Source organism: Balaenoptera physalus (assembly GCF_965194825.1).
Source record: "Balaenoptera physalus genome assembly, chromosome: 11".
NCBI lineage: Eukaryota > Metazoa > Chordata > Mammalia > Artiodactyla > Balaenopteridae > Balaenoptera > Balaenoptera physalus.
Window position 1 is genome coordinate 40,965,397 of NC_138896.1, and position 17,161 is coordinate 40,982,557.

The 17,161-nt window shown below is 60.3% G+C and overlaps 1 protein-coding gene across 3 annotated transcripts in view; it reads right to left on the bottom strand.

Moving 5' to 3' along the window:
* Positions 1-576: 576 nt before the first annotated feature.
* ITPR3 (inositol 1,4,5-trisphosphate receptor type 3) overlaps positions 577-17,161 on the bottom strand; it is a 66,215-nt gene continuing 49,630 nt past the window's right edge. For 2 of the 3 annotated variants that reach the window (XM_082415032.1, XM_082415034.1), the window contains 27 exons: positions 16,901-17,026; positions 16,665-16,790; positions 14,936-15,056; positions 14,202-14,392; positions 13,511-13,659; positions 13,250-13,358; positions 13,029-13,140; positions 12,752-12,921; positions 11,366-11,540; positions 11,016-11,200; positions 10,567-10,767; positions 10,311-10,421; positions 9,747-9,842; positions 9,523-9,624; positions 9,347-9,433; positions 8,696-8,806; positions 8,412-8,604; positions 8,043-8,168; positions 7,478-7,650; positions 6,629-6,793; positions 5,768-5,960; positions 5,198-5,302; positions 4,983-5,110; positions 4,039-4,204; positions 3,236-3,396; positions 1,954-2,115; positions 577-1,405 (listed from right to left, as the gene is read on the bottom strand). In XM_082415032.1, coding sequence (XP_082271158.1) covers positions 1,337-1,405; positions 1,954-2,115; positions 3,236-3,396; positions 4,039-4,204; positions 4,983-5,110; positions 5,198-5,302; positions 5,768-5,960; positions 6,629-6,793; positions 7,478-7,650; positions 8,043-8,168; positions 8,412-8,604; positions 8,696-8,806; positions 9,347-9,433; positions 9,523-9,624; positions 9,747-9,842; positions 10,311-10,421; positions 10,567-10,767; positions 11,016-11,200; positions 11,366-11,540; positions 12,752-12,921; positions 13,029-13,140; positions 13,250-13,358; positions 13,511-13,659; positions 14,202-14,392; positions 14,936-15,056; positions 16,665-16,790; positions 16,901-17,026 — 3,813 coding nt within the window. In that variant the 3' untranslated portion in view covers positions 577-1,336. The remainder of the gene's footprint in view (positions 1,406-1,953; positions 2,116-3,235; positions 3,397-4,038; positions 4,205-4,982; positions 5,111-5,197; positions 5,303-5,767; positions 5,961-6,628; positions 6,794-7,477; positions 7,651-8,042; positions 8,169-8,411; positions 8,605-8,695; positions 8,807-9,346; positions 9,434-9,522; positions 9,625-9,746; positions 9,843-10,310; positions 10,422-10,566; positions 10,768-11,015; positions 11,201-11,365; positions 11,541-12,751; positions 12,922-13,028; positions 13,141-13,249; positions 13,359-13,510; positions 13,660-14,201; positions 14,393-14,935; positions 15,057-16,664; positions 16,791-16,900; positions 17,027-17,161) is intronic. The other variant, XM_082415033.1, reaches the window with a different exon arrangement.

Below are 17,161 nucleotides of genomic sequence, written 5' to 3' on the forward strand. Positions count from 1 at the left end.
TCCTCTACCCCTGACCTTGCAGAAAAGCCATGTTCCAAGTTGGCTTAAGGGGCAGAGTAGAGCTACCAACAGGCCAGGCAGGGCCTCGGCTTGAGTCGGCTTCAGCACTTGGGGCAGGTTCTGTGGGAGGCCACATGGCAGGCCCCCTACCCTGGCCGGGGACACACACAGGGTCACCTTATTACTCCACGGAACCTTAGCTCTTACCAGTAGACGTTTACATTCCCTACTTCAGGTTTCTTGTCAAGAAGAGAGCTGAGAGAAGGGGTAGGGCAGGGCCAACAGCACCCCTTGTTGGGAAGAAGTGGAAGTGGGTTCTTAACCTCATTGTACCTGGACTCCTCGCTGTGTTTTGAAATGCATAAAATAAAATTCATAGGATTATGATAGAAACCAGTTATCCCGTAGTACAGTTCTGTCCCGGAATCGCTGCAAGACAGGATGGCATTCAGCATCTCCCAAGAGCCCAAGGTTAGGCCAGCAGGCAGGGCTCGTATTCTGTCCTCTGCCAGCGCCACGTTACCACCCACCCCAGCCCCTGGGGAGCACGGGAGCCAGCCTCCCTTTCTAACGGACTAGATTTATTAATTTATTTAAGGTAATTAACATATTAGTTCTCGGGCCAAAGGATTTGTAAAACATTACACCGAAAGGAGAAAACACAAGCAGTCAAAACCAGCCCCTGTTAACACGCCCCAGCCCTGTCACCTGGGCGTGTGACTCTTCCCCAGGAGGCCCAGGAGGAGGCAGGTCTCAGGACCAAGCCTATGGTCACCAGTCCAGCCGGGGCCGTGCGGAGGGGGTGGCGTGGACTCGGACACTGAGGTCTACGCACTGTACACGGCAGTTCTGAGGCACAGGGGGGCCGCGCGGCCCTGGCCAGGGCTGAGCCTGGCACCGTGAATAAGTTAAATAACAAAAACAAAGCCCTAAAATCACTAGCGACAGCATCACCGCGCCCCTCCAGAGGTGGCAGTAACCAAAATGTAGTGCTTGGAATAAAAAGGAGACCCCACTCCTAATCACCCACCAGGAGGAATACAAAGGCACATCAGTCATTGCTTTAAGGGACAAAGCAATAGTCCTTTAAGAGGACTTAGGCATTAAGGTAAGCCGAGTCCCACTGAGTTTCTGAGGTTTTTTTTAAGAGCTTGGTCTGGGCAGGACTGTCAGCTCTAGTTTCCCCTCTAGGCTGGTCAGAGTCTACGCTCGCCTGGGGCGGGGTCTGGCAGAGGTGGAGCTGGGGGTTGGGTGGGCACCTGGCCTTGAGGGGCGGTGTTCCCACTCTCAGCTCTCCAGTGTCGCATGTGGCCTGACGGGCCTTCCATGGCTCCACTCAGCGGCTCATGCAGTTCTGGACATCCACGAAGCCCAGGCGTTGCCTGCGTTTCCGCTGCTCTGTCATCTAGATTTAAACAGATGCCGTCAGGTTGGATCAGGCCGCCCAGAGCCCACCCTCCCCCCAGCTGCGGTTCAGCCCTGGCGGCAGACCGAGGCGCCCCCAGGGTGTAGCAGGGATGTCAGCCCCAAACCCTTGTCCTCAGCGCGTCACAAACCACTGATTTGGTGCAGCTGGGAAAGCACCCCACCTAAAAGAGGGGCTGCCGATTTCATTTAGTCACTGCCAGATGGAGCGGAGGATGCTCTGGGCAAGAGGGGCTCTTTCTTGAGAAGCGGAAAGAGGCCTTACCCTCCCCGTCACCAGTCAACGCCGGAGGGGGACTCGCTAGAGCAAGGGAGGCCCCACACCAGCACGAGGTTCCGCTCAGCCCTGCCTTTCTGGGGTACGAGGATAGGGGCCACGACCCCGTCTAGCTTTCCACAGAGGGGAAAAGAACAGGAGCCAGCAGGAAAGGGGGCAGGGGGAGCGTGAAGGCCCCAACACCCTCCCCCACGCCACCAGGCAGGCCCTGAGGCTGCCGGTGTGCTGCCAGGACAGGGCTAGGGGCACACCTGCTCCTTGAGCTCGTTGAGCTGGGCAGTGAGGTGGGACACCAGCTTCATGGTGGAGTTGAGCTTGTCCTGAAGAATCCGGATCTCGTTCTGCTCCCCCTCCCCCTCGTTGCTCACCAGTGACATGGCCCGCATCCGGGGGAACCAGTCCAGGTTCTTGTTCTGAAAAACATCACCAGTGGGGTGAGCGAGCTTGGGTCCAGCCTAGGAAGGCCTTGTTTAGAAAAGCAGTTGTGTGGGGGGAGCCTGCTACCACACCCTTGGCCAGATTACTCCCCAGGGATGTGTCATGGGAAAATCTGAATTGACCTGGGTCCTCCCCAGGGCCAGAGTGAGCTGGCAGTGACCCTGAGCGGGCGAGGAGGCCACAGCACTGAGGCCAATTTCCGTTAGCCCGAGTCTCCCACTGGTACCAACACCACCTGTTTACTTTCCTAACAAACACCCTGCGAGCGGTGGAAGGCAGGCCTCTGCACCCAGACCCTGCCTCTCCTCCCTCCCTTCCTTCCTTCCTTCCTCCCGCCCAGACAGCACGCCCCACACCCCAGGAAGATGCGAGTCAGACACATGGTGCGTTGAGGGAGCAGGGCTCTGCTGAGGGTGGCTGGCATCTGACACATGAGGCAAAGCCACGTTTCCCGGGACAGAGGCAGAGCGGGAGGGGACACCAAGCAGCTTTCTGGTTCCTTGTGGCAAGCTCTGAATTCTCAGATCAACAGATAATACCTGCACTCAAAGACCAATCCAAATACAGACCCAAAAGACGTATAGATCCCCCTCCCCACCTGTCTTTCCTTTTAGGCTGCATTTTCTCTAATGTGCAATAATCTAAAGATGCACTACGTCTGATGGGACTGATGGGCATCCTTTACCCTAAATGCTCCCAGACCTTTATTACTCACTGCCTGCACTCCCTTCGCTCCTGCATTGGAGTGATGGTTGATTTATCCTAAGTTTGACAGTTTAAAGTTCATCCAGGCGCCCTCTTGGCCTGCAACCACCCAGGCTTCAGAAAGCTGCCCTCCCTCTCGCCCAGCTAGAAAAGGCCCCTCAGAAAGGGCCACTGAGCAGCCGCCAGAAGCAGGGCCGCCTCGCATCAGGCACCCACGGGTCCCGGACACCACGCGCATCCTCTGGGGGCTCTTTTCCGGAGGCCCCCCTGCAGCACAGCAGCTGGCGGGGCTCCCGAGTAGCCGAGGTCGGCTCCAGCTGTTCCTTGTCCCCTGCTGCCTCTTAACAAGTGTCCACAGCTGTCCTGAACCCCCCCCTCCAGGGCCCACACCTTGATCATCTGGGCCACGTAGCTCTCGGGCCCTGTGTAGTCCGTCTTGTTCTTCACACGGACCAGCACAATGAAGTACAGGTAGTTCCACATGTTGTGCTCGAACTTGATGTGCTCCTCAAATGACACCGTCTTGTTGTCAAACTTGTCCCTCTCCAGACCTGCGGAGGCAGGAGGTGGGGGTGAGGGTACACCCCCTCCCCCGCCTCCAAGAGACCCGGTGGGCAGGCACAGCCTCCCGATGCAGTGGGGACATTGTTCTTGGGCTGAAAGTTCTGATGAATGCAGGCGACAGCCCACTCTGGGCTCTTTAGGTCACTTCTGTTTAAAGCAGCGGTCACACAGCCATGGAGCCCCCGCCCTGCTGCAGCACAGAGGGGACCATGGGAGCAGACGCCAGGATCCCGGGGGCTGGGGAGCCGGAAAAGCTTGGATGAGGGTCCTGTCCTACAGGGGCCCACCTGCTTCTCTGCCTGCAGTGGCTGTGAGGGGACCTGCACTTCATACCTAGGGGGTGGGGAGAAAGGCCCTGGACTGAGACCAGAGGTTTGAGGCCACTGACCAGGCTCGTTCCTCATCTGAGACCCAGAGAGTTTAAAGGGAGGATTTCTGAGGCCCTTTCCCACTCCCTTCTATGACTCCAAGTTCGGGCAGGGTCCTGTTCTCCCCAGTTCTGGGATGAGCGAACAGCCACCAAGCCGTCGGCCCCAGGGCAGGGCTCCCCAGCGGCCACAGGAATCTGGGAAGGGCCAGACTGAGGCCGACGATGGCCACGGCCTCCTCAGGCAGGAGCCCAGCCTCACCACAGATGAAGCACGTGGTCTTGAGAATTTCTTCCTTCTTCTGCTTCTCACTGCGCAAGTCGGCAAAGGTGTCGATAATCACCCCAAAGATGAGGTTCAGCACGATGATGATGACAATGAAGAAGAACAGGAGGTCATAGACCACGCGGGCCGGGAAGAGAGACTCCTACGGGGGGGCAAGGCAGGGAGGCTGGGGTCAGCAGCCCCCATCTGAAGGGAATAAGGGCCTCTGGCTCCCAGGGCACTGAAGATGGCAGAGAGGACCCAGCCTCACCGCACAGAACGAGAATCACAATCAGAGGCCCTGAGTGTGGATGAGGACTCAGCGGCCGGGACGAGGCCCTCGAGGAGTCTGGCGTGGGGAGCCAGGCCTGCGGGCATGGCCCGCCCCTGACTGCTGGTTAGGGGAAGAGCAGCTCTGAACTCCTCTGCCTGCCCTCAGGACACCTGGTCTCACTCGTTCTAGAAACCCTCTGGCCAAGGAGCAGCTTCTCACCCTCGTGCCACTAGGGACAGACTGACATTCTGAGAACGTGGGGCTGCCCGAGCCAAACCCTGAGGCCTCCTTATGGAGCCAGCCCGGCTTCCCCACCCTGCCTACCCTGGCTGCGGGCCAGGGCTCTGCCTCTCAGATGAAGCCGCTGTGGCCGGGGACCCGCCCACTGTCTGACTCACGGCTTCCCTAGCCTGGGAAAGCCGGGTGCCAAGGTCTTTCCTCAGAGCATCTGCAGTGAGCTGGTGGGGATGCCTGGGTAGACAGGGGCCTGGATAGCTCAGCTACACTGTAACCGCACGGGACTGGGCGGGACAGCGGGGAGAAGGGGACGCAAAGGTGCAGGGACTCGCAACCCTGAAGATGGAGGGAGGCCAAGCTGCTCTGCCGGCCATGACCTGAGGGCTGGGCTGGGCCCCCGTGGACTGGGGAGGGGGCAGGGGGCACTCACGTCCTTGGAGGGCTTGCGGAGAATGTCACCCACACCACCACCATTGCGCAGCCCGTGGTTCATGACGGTGACGATGCACATGAGCAGGGTGTCACAGGCCCGCTCCGTGCTGTCCAGCTCCTCATCCTCTGCAAGCAGAGCATGTGCTCAGTCCCGGGCCAGGCCACCTGCCTCTGCCCCCACCGCACCTGACTCCCAGGACGCACTGCCCTCACCTGCCAGGACCTCGGGCACCACGACCCCTGAGACACAGTCCATGTTGTCCCCACTGCATGTGTCCACAAATGTGGCAGCTCCATGTGGCATCCCCAGGGGGCTGGCTGGAGGGGACAGGATCAAAATCAGGAGGTCCAAGGACTGTCCTCATCATCTCCCCAGCTCTGGCCCCAACATCACATCCTCCAGGAAGCCTGCCCTGATCCTACCAGTTCCCCACTGCCTGGCTACAGTGAAGGGTCTCCATGTACCTGCCCCCGCCAGGCTGTGCTCCAAGGGCCGGGAGGGGGGTCTGCACCCCTAGCCCTGGCGCACCGGCAGCTCCCACAAGTACCGAGTTTAACATGAACCACAGGGTCTTCAAACAAGAGCGACCCAAGGCGCTCCCACTCCCTCAGTCTGTCCAGGGAAGAGGGAGGCAATGAGCTAGACCCCCACCCAGAACCCAAGAGGAGAAACTGAGGCAGGGGGCCTGATGGGATAAGCACTTCCAGGCCCTGGTCCCGACTCCAGCCACTTGTGCAGGCCCCTCATCCCCACACGCCTGCCCAGGAGAGGCACCCCCAGACCTCTGGAGTGGTTGCCGGGCAGCCGGTCAACCTCGAGAATGAAGTCATCCTTGAGGAAGAGGAAGCCAACAATGGAGAAGAGGTAGACCAGGATGAGGGCCAGTAGGGCGGTGAGCAGGATGGAGCGGCCGTTGCGGGTCACACTCTTGATGACATTGAACAGTGTCTCTTCGCGGTAGATGAGGTCAAAGAGCTGCAGGGCAGAGATGGGGCCGCCACTGGACCCACGGGCTACCTGCCTACCAGTGGTTCCCCCCGCCCCCCCCAGCGGCGTCTGCTCTTGGGCAGGAGGAACCAGGCTGGCAGGCCTGTTGGGGCCGTCGTCTCCAAGGAACCTGGAGTTCCAAGGCCCAGGAAACGGAGAGGTCCAGGGGAAGGCTAGAGGGTGGAATGGGCAGCGCATACCACACGCAGCAGAAGGATGGCCAACACTTACAGTGTGCTTGCTACGTGCCAGGACACACTCTACACAACTGTTGTGTGTTAGCTCACTTCATCCTCACAATTATTCTAGAGGGCAGGTGCCTTTAATTATCCTCATTTTACAGATGAGGAAACTGAAGCACGGGCAGTTAAGAAACCTGCCCAAAGTTACACAGCTAGGAGGGGCCACACTGGGAATGCAAACCCAGATGGTCTGGCTCAAGAGTCCAGGCTTGGACCCCCACTGTACAGGGGAGATGGGGCCATGAGTAGATATCAGGGCCTTGAAGGCCAGGCTGGGGTCCAGCGGAGGAGGACACTGGAAATCCACTCCTCCCAGCCCAGCAGCAAGAGGCCTGGGGCTCGGGAACTGTTAGCAACTGGCAGGAAGCCCCAGCTGCCTGCCCCTGCCCCTGCCCAGCCCCACCCAGGCCTCACCAGGATGCTGTAGAAGAGCTCATGGGCAAAGAGGCCCAGGACACTCGTCAGGATGTAGCCGACGTGGTACAGGAACTCCATGTCCATGACCATGGCCTTATAGCCCCGGATGAAGGTGCCACGGTTGCCCACGAAGCTCACCACGAACACGATCTTGTTGGTCAGCTGTGGGCAAGTGCAGGGCATGGGGGTCAGTGCCCTACTACCCACCCTGAATCTCCACCCCTGTTGCCAGGCCCAGCCGGTGCCTAGAGCCGAGGCGAAGGCTGGGTCTTCAGGGGAGTGGATCTGAGCTGGTCCTGCTCAGCCTGGCAAACACAGCCTTAATGAAAAATGCTTCTTGAAATGCATCTGGGCTTCTGGGACTAGAATAGAGGAGAAGCCCCTTGGGTCCCCAGCTACAGGAAGAAAGTGAGATGCAGATAAAGGAGAACGGGTCAGAGAAGACCGTCCTTAGCCTTTACGGTGACTAGGTAAGTTAGGAAAAGGCACCCCCCACGTGCTTGAGACACTTTATTTCTACCTGTCAGGAAACTGTCATAACACATAAATCTTTGATGTCCTCAATGTGCCTTCGGGCAGCGCACAACTCACACTGGGAACCCAGCAGCCCTGACGCTGGTGCTCCAAAGCGGCTCCTGGCTGGCTGGCTCTGAGTGCCTGCTGCCCCGAGTTGTCCAGGGGAAAGAGGAGACACAGAGTGGTCCCAACCTCGGGTCTATAATGAGCTTGGAGTCCCAACACAGGGACCAGGAGGAAAGGGCAGAGCAGCAGGACAGCTTCAGGTCCAGCTGCGTGACAAGCCCAGGAGGGGTTGGGGGTGGGCGGTGGGGGTCCTCTGGCACTCACGTTGAGGGCACCCAGGATGTTGAGCGTGGGCCCAATGCCCAGGTAGTAGATGGAGCGCAGGATGAGCGCCACGATGAGGGGGCGGATGCTATAGCGCTTGGTGAACAGGGCCGCGATGGAGAAGCAGATGAGGATCCAGAAGAGCAGCGAGATGAGGGGGGAGCCCAGCACACCTGGGGGCCAGGGAGCAGGGATAGGGCGGCTTGCTCAAGCCCACCCACCCAACAGACCCCGAGAAGCTACCCCTTTCTGGGAGCCTTCCCTGTAAGTTCCTGCTCACCTGGCTGTAGGGCCCTGCCCATCACACCTGCATCTGGAGACCTAAGGTAGGAGGTCCTCTCCATCTGCTGCTACCGTTAACTGGTCTCTGCCTTGTATGTGTGTGGGCTGTCTCCAGAGGTCAAGGACCCTATCCATCCCCGTGATGAGGTGCAGAACCCAGAGGCCAGTGAAGGGGGTGCTTCTCCCCACTCTGCATCCAGTCCCCTCAGAGCCTGGCCAGCTCACATCAGAGGAGGGAGCATGGAAGGCTCAGGGCCGCCACCTGCCAGCCCTGCGTCCTCACCTGTGGATGCGCCCTCCACGTAGGGGTAGAAGAAGGCGATGATGATGTTGATAAAAACCGCCAGGTTGAAGGAGATGCTGCCCCACAGGGTCATGCGGCGGGAGAACCAGTAGATGAGTGGCATGCCTGGGGGAGGAGGTGGCGGGGCCAGGGTAAGGGGGGGGCCCCTGATTACCACCACCTGCCCACCCCATACCAGGCCGCAGAGCCTGCACAAGCTCCAGGCCCCACTTCAGGAGGAAAACGTGATCAGAGCCCTCCTTGGGGCAGGGGTGGGACCCCCACCAGTAGGCGAGGGAGGCATCAGGGGCATCAGTGAGCAGCTCCAGCCCCCACCCCCGCCCTCCTGCCGGCCCGCGGGGTCCTCACTGCGGAGCTTGCGCTGCCACTCCATCTCGTTGTGCAGGAAGGAGGACTGGTCGAAGAAGTCGCTCACTTTGCTGCCCTGCTCGTCCTGCTCGGTGGTGGTGAAGAGCCGGTGCTTGGTCTCCTCCGTCAGGAACTGGCAGATGCCGGGCACCGGGAACACGATCTGCTCCATGCTGCGGTCCTGCCGCACGATCTGGACGCACACGGGCACCTGGTCACATCTGAGCCGTGGCCCCCGAGGCCCCAGCCCTCACTCGCGGCCCCCAGCTGTTCTTGGGTCCCACCTCTATCTGAGACGTGTGGTTCTCATAGTAGGCCAGGGGGTCCTCCTCCTCCTCCTGTGCCGGTGCTGAGGACTTGAGCATCTGTGACAGCTGCTTGTTGTTGAGGCTGAGCTGGGGGCGGGGGGGATGCCGAGGTCAGGCCCGCCCCCACCTCCATGCTGGGGCCCAGCTCTGAACTACACCCCACTGAGTGACCCCCAGCTAGACCAGCCCCAGCCCCAAAGTGGGAGACAATCCTATAGGACAGTCAGCACCCTCCACAGTCCTGCCCAGGTGCACCCCTAGGTCCTGCTCCAGGCTTCCAGACGCCCCAGACCCACACCGCAGCCTTGCTCCCACTCCTCTGCTCCGGTTACATCCCTGGCCACCAGGCCGGCTCCCACCGGTCCTCAGCCCCGCCCCCCAATTCTGAGCTGGCTCTTTGCTCAGGTTCAAGCCAAGGCCTTGGGCCACAGGTCTGCCCTAAGTTCCTGGCCCCGCCCCCAGCCTCATCCCAGATTCCAGCCAGGATCTGAGGTCTCAGCTCTGCCCTCAGCCCCGCCCCCGAGTCATAGCCATGTCCTCCAACTCCTAGCCGCACCCCCAATACCATCCCATCCAATCTCCCGCCCAGCCCCGCCCCACGCCCAGCCCCATCCTCTGGGCCCCCACCATGGAAGAGATGCCCTCGGCCTCCTCCTCTTGGATGCGCTTCACGGGCTTCAGCAGGTGCTGCAGCTGCTTGTTGTGCCTGGAGAGCTGAGTGAGATGGCAGCGCAGAGTCACTGGGTCGGGGTCGCCGGTGGGGGCATGGCCGCTAGGGCATGGCCGTGGGGTGGGGCCGGTACCTGCAGCGCCAGGATGTAGATGTTGTGGCCCACTTCACGTGGGCTCACGTCCGAGTTCTCACGCTCCTCCTCCTGCAGGTAGGCCTTCTTGATGACGTCCACCTGCCGGGACAGGGGCTGCTGAATGCCCTCTTCCTGGGGCATAGGGCGGGCTGGGCTCTGATCCCCAGCCCCGCACACCCCACCTGGTCCGCCTCCCCACCTGACCGCCAGCCCAGCCTCACCAGCTCCTGGGGCCGCAGGCTGATGAGGATGCGCTCGGCGTTTTCACTGTCGTGCCGGCTCTCCATCAGAGCCAGGAGCAGCTTGGAGGCGTTGTCCTGGGGGAGAGGAGGCAGGGACAGGCCACAGTCTGAGGGCCCCCGCCACCCCCTCCACTGACTCCGTAACAGCCTCTCTTGGCCCGTAAGTCCCGTGGTCTTCTTGTTCCCCACTTACCCCCAGGGCTTGCTGTGAGCAGGGTGCTGCGTATCCAGTCCACCCACAGGCCACCTTCCCCCACCCTGTGCACCCCCCAGACAGCAGACACGGACACAGCAGGCCCTCGGATAAACCCAGAACATGTCTGCTTCTAGAGCAAGTGTACATCCAACACGTTTGCTCACACAAGCACTTGTGTGTACAAACATGCACACATCACACACCTGCACGTCACCCATGATTGCACACGAGATGCCCACACCGCACACACACACACAAGGCTAACATCACACACACCAGCATGTACACTCAACACACGCATCACATGCACACCCACGCATGCTCACGTGGGCTGCCAAGGGCCCCACCTTGAGTTGCAGCACCAGGTCCATACGGTACTTGCACAGGGGACTGATGTCATTGAGAATCAGCGCGGTGATGATGTCTATGCCATTGGACTCGTGCGTCACGATGCAGGTCTGGCGGGAGGCAGGGGTGGGGGGTGACACGGGGCCTGGGCCCCCTCAGAATCGTGGCAGCTCCAGGGGCCTCGGTCTGTCTCCTGCCCGGCCTGCTCCATCCTCCCCCATGTCCACGCTACCATGCGCCGCTCCGACAGCTCACCTGGTTCTCGTGGCAGGGGCCCTGGCAATACTCGGTGAGGGTCTCCAGGGTCTGGATGACGAGGCCCACGTTGTCCTCGTTGATGTAGAGCCCCAGCAGCCCCAGACCGCCCGTGGTGCTGCCGCACATGATGTCCAGGAACTGCAGAGTCTCGCACACCAGGTTGTAGTTGGTCTTGTTGTTCTGGCAGCGCAGGAAGTTCTGAAGAGCACAGGAGGGGGGGGCGTGGCACCGCTGCAGCAGGGAGGGAGGGGCCCGCCTGGGGACCGGGATGCTGCAGGCTGCAGGGGTGGGGGCCTTGCTGGCCTCAGAGCAGTGGTGCCCAGGCCGGATGCAGGGCACGGAGTATGGGCGGGGTCGGGAGGTGGGGCAGGGCCGGGGAGGCGGGGCAGGTGTCGGGAGGCAAGGCCGGGAACGGGGAGGTGGGGTCAGGTGGGGCAGGGCCTCACCTGCAGGTCCCGGTTGTGGTTCTCGCACAGCAGCTGCAGAAAGCGCAGGATGGGCTGCATGATGAGCACGGACGTGCCCATCTCGTTGCTCTGCACGCGCTCGCCCACCTCATGCCCCTGGCGCAGGCTGGGGCCCAGCGAATAGCGGGATGAGGAGCTGGGCATCCAGAAGGAGGCCACGCGGCCTGCAGGGTGAGGCCTGGTTAGGCTGGGGCTGCTGGGAGCAGCCAGACCCTCACCCTCACCCTCCGTTCCCACCCTCAGTCCCCAGCCTGCCCACCTTGCCTTGTGCCCATGTCCTCATCCCTGGGGCCCGTGACCCCACTCATCCTGCACCCTCTGAGCCTGACCTTTGGCAGTGGGGTCTGCTGGCTCCCGGCCCTCGCGCGGCTGGCTGCCCAGGTCGCTCATGTTGACGGCCACCGTGGACTTGGTCTCCTGCTGGGCCCGCTTCATGCGGTCGTGCAGGACCTTGAAGAAGCGCTCTGACTTCTTGTCGCTCGTCATCAGGTTGTAGAAGGATTTCTGCAGGTGGACAGTGAGACAGGGGGCAGCCTCAGCACCAGGTCTGGCTCTAAGCAGCCCTCGGCGAGACCCGGGGGGCTCCATCCTGTGCTGCAGGGACAAGGTGGCGGAGACAGAGACGCCCCTGTGCCCTGCACCTAAGGCTGGGGTGGGGGGCAGTCAGGACCAGCAGAGGTGGAGGAGGAAGGGCCAGTGACGGTGATGCTGGAGGCCTGCAGTAGCTTCCTACCCACCTACATCTGCCCTTGACCTTCCGTCAGTTCCCCACACAGCAGCTAGAGGGGTCTCTCTGAAGTCTAAGTCACGTCCCTCCTCTGCTCAAAACCCTGAATCTTCCCCAGGGGCAGGCCTGGGCCCACAGTGCCCACAAGGCCACGTGATGGCCTGCCACCTCCCTGACCCCAGCTTCTACCACTCACCCCTCCTCCACCCCCTCCAGCCACATCAGCCACTTCCCCTTCACGCCCTTCTGCTGCCGGCTCTGACCCGTGCACCCTGTCCCACCTTTCCACGTGCTCACTTCCGGGTCCTCATTCAAACGGTCCCCTCTCAGGGGCCTTCCCCATCACTCCTTCTAAGATACCCCTGGCCCAGAACTCCTGAAGCCCCCTGCCTGAATTATCACCATCCAGCATGCTCTCCGTATTACGTAGGGATTGCAGTTAGGGACGGTTGTCCCCACTAGGATACGAGTACCAAGAGAACATGGGTTTTGTCTCTTTCCTTCACTGCTGAATCCTTAGCGCCTAGAACACTGACAGGCACATAGAAGGCACTCACTAAATGCAGACTTACGGGAAGAATGAATGAACGAATAAATAAATGAATGGAGATAAAATAATCAGAGAGGGCTTTTGGAAACAGTAGGCCTTTACTTGGACACCAAAGGCTGAGGATGTGGAAGAGGAGGGAAGGAGACCTGAGCAGAGGCTGAGAGGCAAGAATGGTGGACTAATAGGGGGCGGGATGATGGGCGACAGGCCCAGGCCCGGCTGGAGCAGGGCGGGGGTGCGGGATACAAAAGGGCCACGTGACACGGGGGCAGATACAGGAGGCAGAGCCTCCCACGAGTAGCCGGACTCGCACTGGCCGCCGGCACCCAGCCCCGCAGCCCCACCCCCGTGGCCTGGGGACTGGCACACTGTCCCCCTCCTGAGCAGGGGGCACCACCCAAGGAGGTGAGCCCCCCGCAGCCCTGCCCCCCTCCACACCTGGATCTCGGTATTGCCACCATCCAGCAGGCGGATGGCCAGGCCAATGCTCTCCTGGAAGATCTTCTCGTTCTTGGTGCTGGTGATGAGGTCACACACCAGCTTGGTGGCCCCCTCCTTGTCCAGCCGGCACTGGGTGGCTGCGATCGCTGACCAGTCTTGATCCAGGCCTGGAGTGGGCAAACTCGCTTAACGGGGAGCAGGTGGAGGGAGGGGAAGGAAGGGCCCAGAGCGAATGGGCCTCCTGGAGGCAAAGCAGGGGAGACGCGGTACTGACCGGTGCCCATGGGGTCTGGAAGGTCCCCCCGCGAGCTGGACTTCCGGTTCTGGAGGTAGTTTTGCAGCAGCATTTTGCGCAGCTGGTTGCCCTGCAGGGAAGGGAGCAAGGCCTACAGTGGCCCATTTCACCCTCTACCCCCACAGCCCAGCGGTCCTGGTCCTGAGCCCCTGGACCTCGTGGCCAAGCCCGCCCGGCATCCAGCCCACCTGGGCACTCACCCGGTCCCCGTACTTGGTCTTCTTAAGCAGCATTTGCTGCAGCGTCCTCAGCACCTTGACGCACAGCTTCTCCTCCGACTCCATGAGGTCCTTGGTGTGCTGGATCAGCCTGGCCGGCGGGGAAGGAGGGCACACTTGGGGCGGCCCCCTCCCCCCTCCAGCTGCTGTCCCTGACCACGGCCCTCTGACCCCATCGGCTTTCCCTGTCCTGGGCCGCTGTGCCCCTGCCACCCCCATGCCCCGGTCCCGCATCCCACTCACTTGGACAGGAAGCCTCCACTCTCACAGCGCTGGTGGGCCTCACTGCCCTCCAGAAAGAGCGACTCGGGCCAGTGCAGGACGTCCACCAGTACAGACAGCTCGGCCTGCACTAGGGGCTTCAGCCGCTCCTCCAGGGCCGTGATGATGTCCTGGGGTGGGTGGCATGGGGAGGGCAGGGTCACCGCTGGGCGAGGTGCAGGCCACCCAGGCCCAACGGATGACCAGGGCGTGACTGCCGTTCCCCCCACCCCAACGCCAAAGCGCCCCACGGATTGGCCTGTGCCTGCCTGAGGGGCCCTGGGCCCACGGAGCCACCCCGGACAGAGCGTGATGTCTGTCTGCTCAGAGCCCCTGGGCATACCCTGGCTTTCCTCCCAGCCCCTTCTCTAGCTCTGTGTGACCTTGGGCAAACCCTTTGCCCCCTCTGGGCCTCGATTTTCTGCCACATGGGGATAGTAACTCACAACACCCTCCCTAGAGGCCAATGAGACAGTGGACAGAGTGTGTTCTCTAAACACGAAGGTGCTGTTGGGAGCGAGGGGTGTACCGGCCCCCTTCACGAGCACCAACCCTGGAATGGTGCCCCTCAGTCCCCTGCCCCTAGCAGCCCCCAGGAGTGGAAGAGCTGACCAGCCCCTTCCCGGGGAGCGTGGGCAGCACAGGGAGGGACACTCCCCAGCCCCACGCCCACCTGCAGCTTCTCAATGATGTTCTTGTAGTCCCACTGGTTGGGGGTGGGCGTGACGCGGGGGAAGGCCCGCGGGGCCGTCTTGTAGTTGGAGACGTTCCACTGGGCGGCAACTGCACAGCTGGCACCACTGCTGAGCAGCGAGCTGATGTGGGCATCCAGGTCCATGGGCAGCGAGATGGCCCGGCCCTTGGCTGAGGGGAGAGGGGACGGGGCGCTGGTGGGGGATGAGGGCTCAGCCAGAGGGGCCAGGCTCAGGGGCTGTCACACTGGGGGACAGGGCCTGGGGTGCAGGGGCCCCCACCCTGGCCCCCACTTGAACTGAGGTGCCCTCTTCCCTTTTTAGGGTAAAAAGAGGGAATTTTTGCCTCTTCGTTTCCACCCTGGCTCCACTCTGACCCCTCCCCCCTCCACTCTCCCGCCTCCCCTCTCCCCTTCCCTAACTCTCCCTAACAATCTACAGCCTCCCTCCTGCCTGAGACCATTTGTAAGCCCAAGAAACTCTGCTCGGGGCATGCCACTCAGCACTCTCCTCCGGGGAACTGACTCAGAGGAGAAAACAGCCTTTCTCAATTGCCAAGACGCCACTTAGACACCAAGAAGGACTTACTGATTATCACCTAGGAGCAGCTGACGGGCGCGAGCTTCAGGATAAGGTGTTTACTGTGAGGGCGGACATCCCCAGGGAGGAGAGAGAAGGGGAGGGGAGGGGCTGGCCAGCGCCCCAGCACACTCACCCACCATGGCGAGGGTCCGGATACAGGCCTCCACGGAACCCTTGTGCTGCTGCTGTAGCCACGGACACTCAAGCAGCCGTGTGGTGGACTGCAGCAGCTGCACCACGATCGTCTGGTGTGTCTGCAAGAGGCAACGCGACTGCTGCAGACCGGCCCACATTCCACCCTGGGCGGCCCCAGGCCGGTGACCAGAGCCTACTGAGTCTGGGTGTGGGTGGAGGGATAAGGCCTCCAATAGCTACCACGGGCTTTTGTGCCAGTTGGAAAAAGGCACCCCCTTTCCTCTCAGCAATGCACAACCTGCGCAACTATACATGGCAGCCCTGTGAGAACTCCCTGAGGTCCAGGCCTGGGGCTTATAACCCTATTGCTGACCCTTTTCTTCCTTTAAAAAAATTTCAAATAAATTAATATTGTGGAAAGGGGATATATTTACATGGTACAAAAACCAAAAGGTTATAAGAAAGAATACTTCAAGAAGTCTTGGGACTTCCCTGGTGGTCCAGTGGTAAAGAATCTGCCTTACAATGCAGGGGACACGGGTTTGATCCCTGGTCAGGGAACTAAGATCCCACATGCTTCAGGGCAACTAAGCCCGCGCGCCACAACTACTGAGCTCGTGTGCCTCAACCAGAGAGACTGCGTGCCACAAACTACAGAGCCCACGTGCTCTGGAACCTGCGCGCCACAACTAGAGAAGGGAAAACCTGCACGCCACAACTAGAGAGAACCCTACGCGCCACCACGAAAAATCCCACATGCCTCAAAGAAGATCCCGAGTGCCGCAACTAAGACCCGACACAGCCAAAAAATAAATACATAAATAAATAAAATCTTTTAAAAAAAAAGAAGTCTTGACCCCGTCACCCCCATTCTCCCATGCTCTACCCTGTGGCTAATGAGAGGTGGAGAAAGCTGATACACGTCACCAGAGTCCCAAAGGGGTCCCAGGGTCCAAACACATATGTGTCAAAACAAGCCCATCCTGGCTGGGAGGGTGGGACCCAGTGTTTTTTTGCTCAGAAGCACTATCCCAGCTCCACCCTCAGTCCCTCTACCTATAGGCAGCCCTTTGACTGGTTTCTTGTGTGTCCTTCCAGTGTTTCTTTATGAATTAGGTGGTGTAGCAGGGTCCTTCCTCAAGGGAACATGGGTCTCTTCCTTTCAAGGGGCTCTGGGCTGTAACCTTGCTCGAGTCTGGGAATTTGGGGATTGAGGGGCTGTGACTCTCAGGGATTCAAGTCCAACACCTGTTCACAGCCTAGAGCTCTTCTGCCTCTACGGATAAGGAAGGCTTTAAGAAGACTGTCTACCTCTGTCAGTTCTAGGGACACCATGACCAACTAGCCAACACTGACGATTCTGTGCTTCAGATTCTCCTGCTTCGGCTCTGCCATCCTCTGCAGTAATCGTCACACTTTGTCTTCAGTGCATAAGGGCTGCCAGGTGTCCCCGGCCACCCTGGGACCCATCGTACCAAGTGAATTTAGGAATTCCTGTTCTATGGTAATTTCCACTGTAATTCCCGACCCACTGAAACTGTGAGATAATAAACGTTTGTGGTTTTTAACTGCTATATTTGGGGATAATTTGCTACACAGCATTGATAACTAATACACGTTTATATTCTTCTGCTGGATCTTTATAAGCTACAAGCAAATGTGAATATATATATTCTGACTCCCGCCCACCCCCGCCCACACAGAAGCAGCCAGCAGCTGGAGCTCACCTGCAGGGAGGTGCTGTTCTCAGAGAACGGGGAGCTGAAGAAGGCGTTGATGGTGTCCAGCACGACGGTCAGCACATACTTCTCCAGGGTGGGGTCAGACAGGCGCTTCTCACGCTTACTGCAGACCTGGGGTAGGAGAGACTGATGCCTGGGGGCCCCTCCACTCCCACCCCCTGGAAGGCCGCTGCCCCCCCGCCATGGTCTGCCTGCCCGCCCACACCCCGACAGGCACGGACCCGAGCCATGTCCAGGGTGAAGTTCTCAAAGAGTGTCCAGATGTGGTTGCTGGTATAGATCTCCTTCATCTCCACCTCCGTGTCCACGTAGCAGTGGTTCACAAAGTTCACGTAGGCCATTTTCACCTGGGCAGGCGGGGACGGGAGGTCAGGGCATGAGCCGGGTCTCCCTCTCTGTGCTTCCCTGATTCCTCCCGACCCTCCCCTTGCTTCTCTGCCCGAGTCCCCATCACCTCCCCACCTCCCAAGCCCTGTCCACTT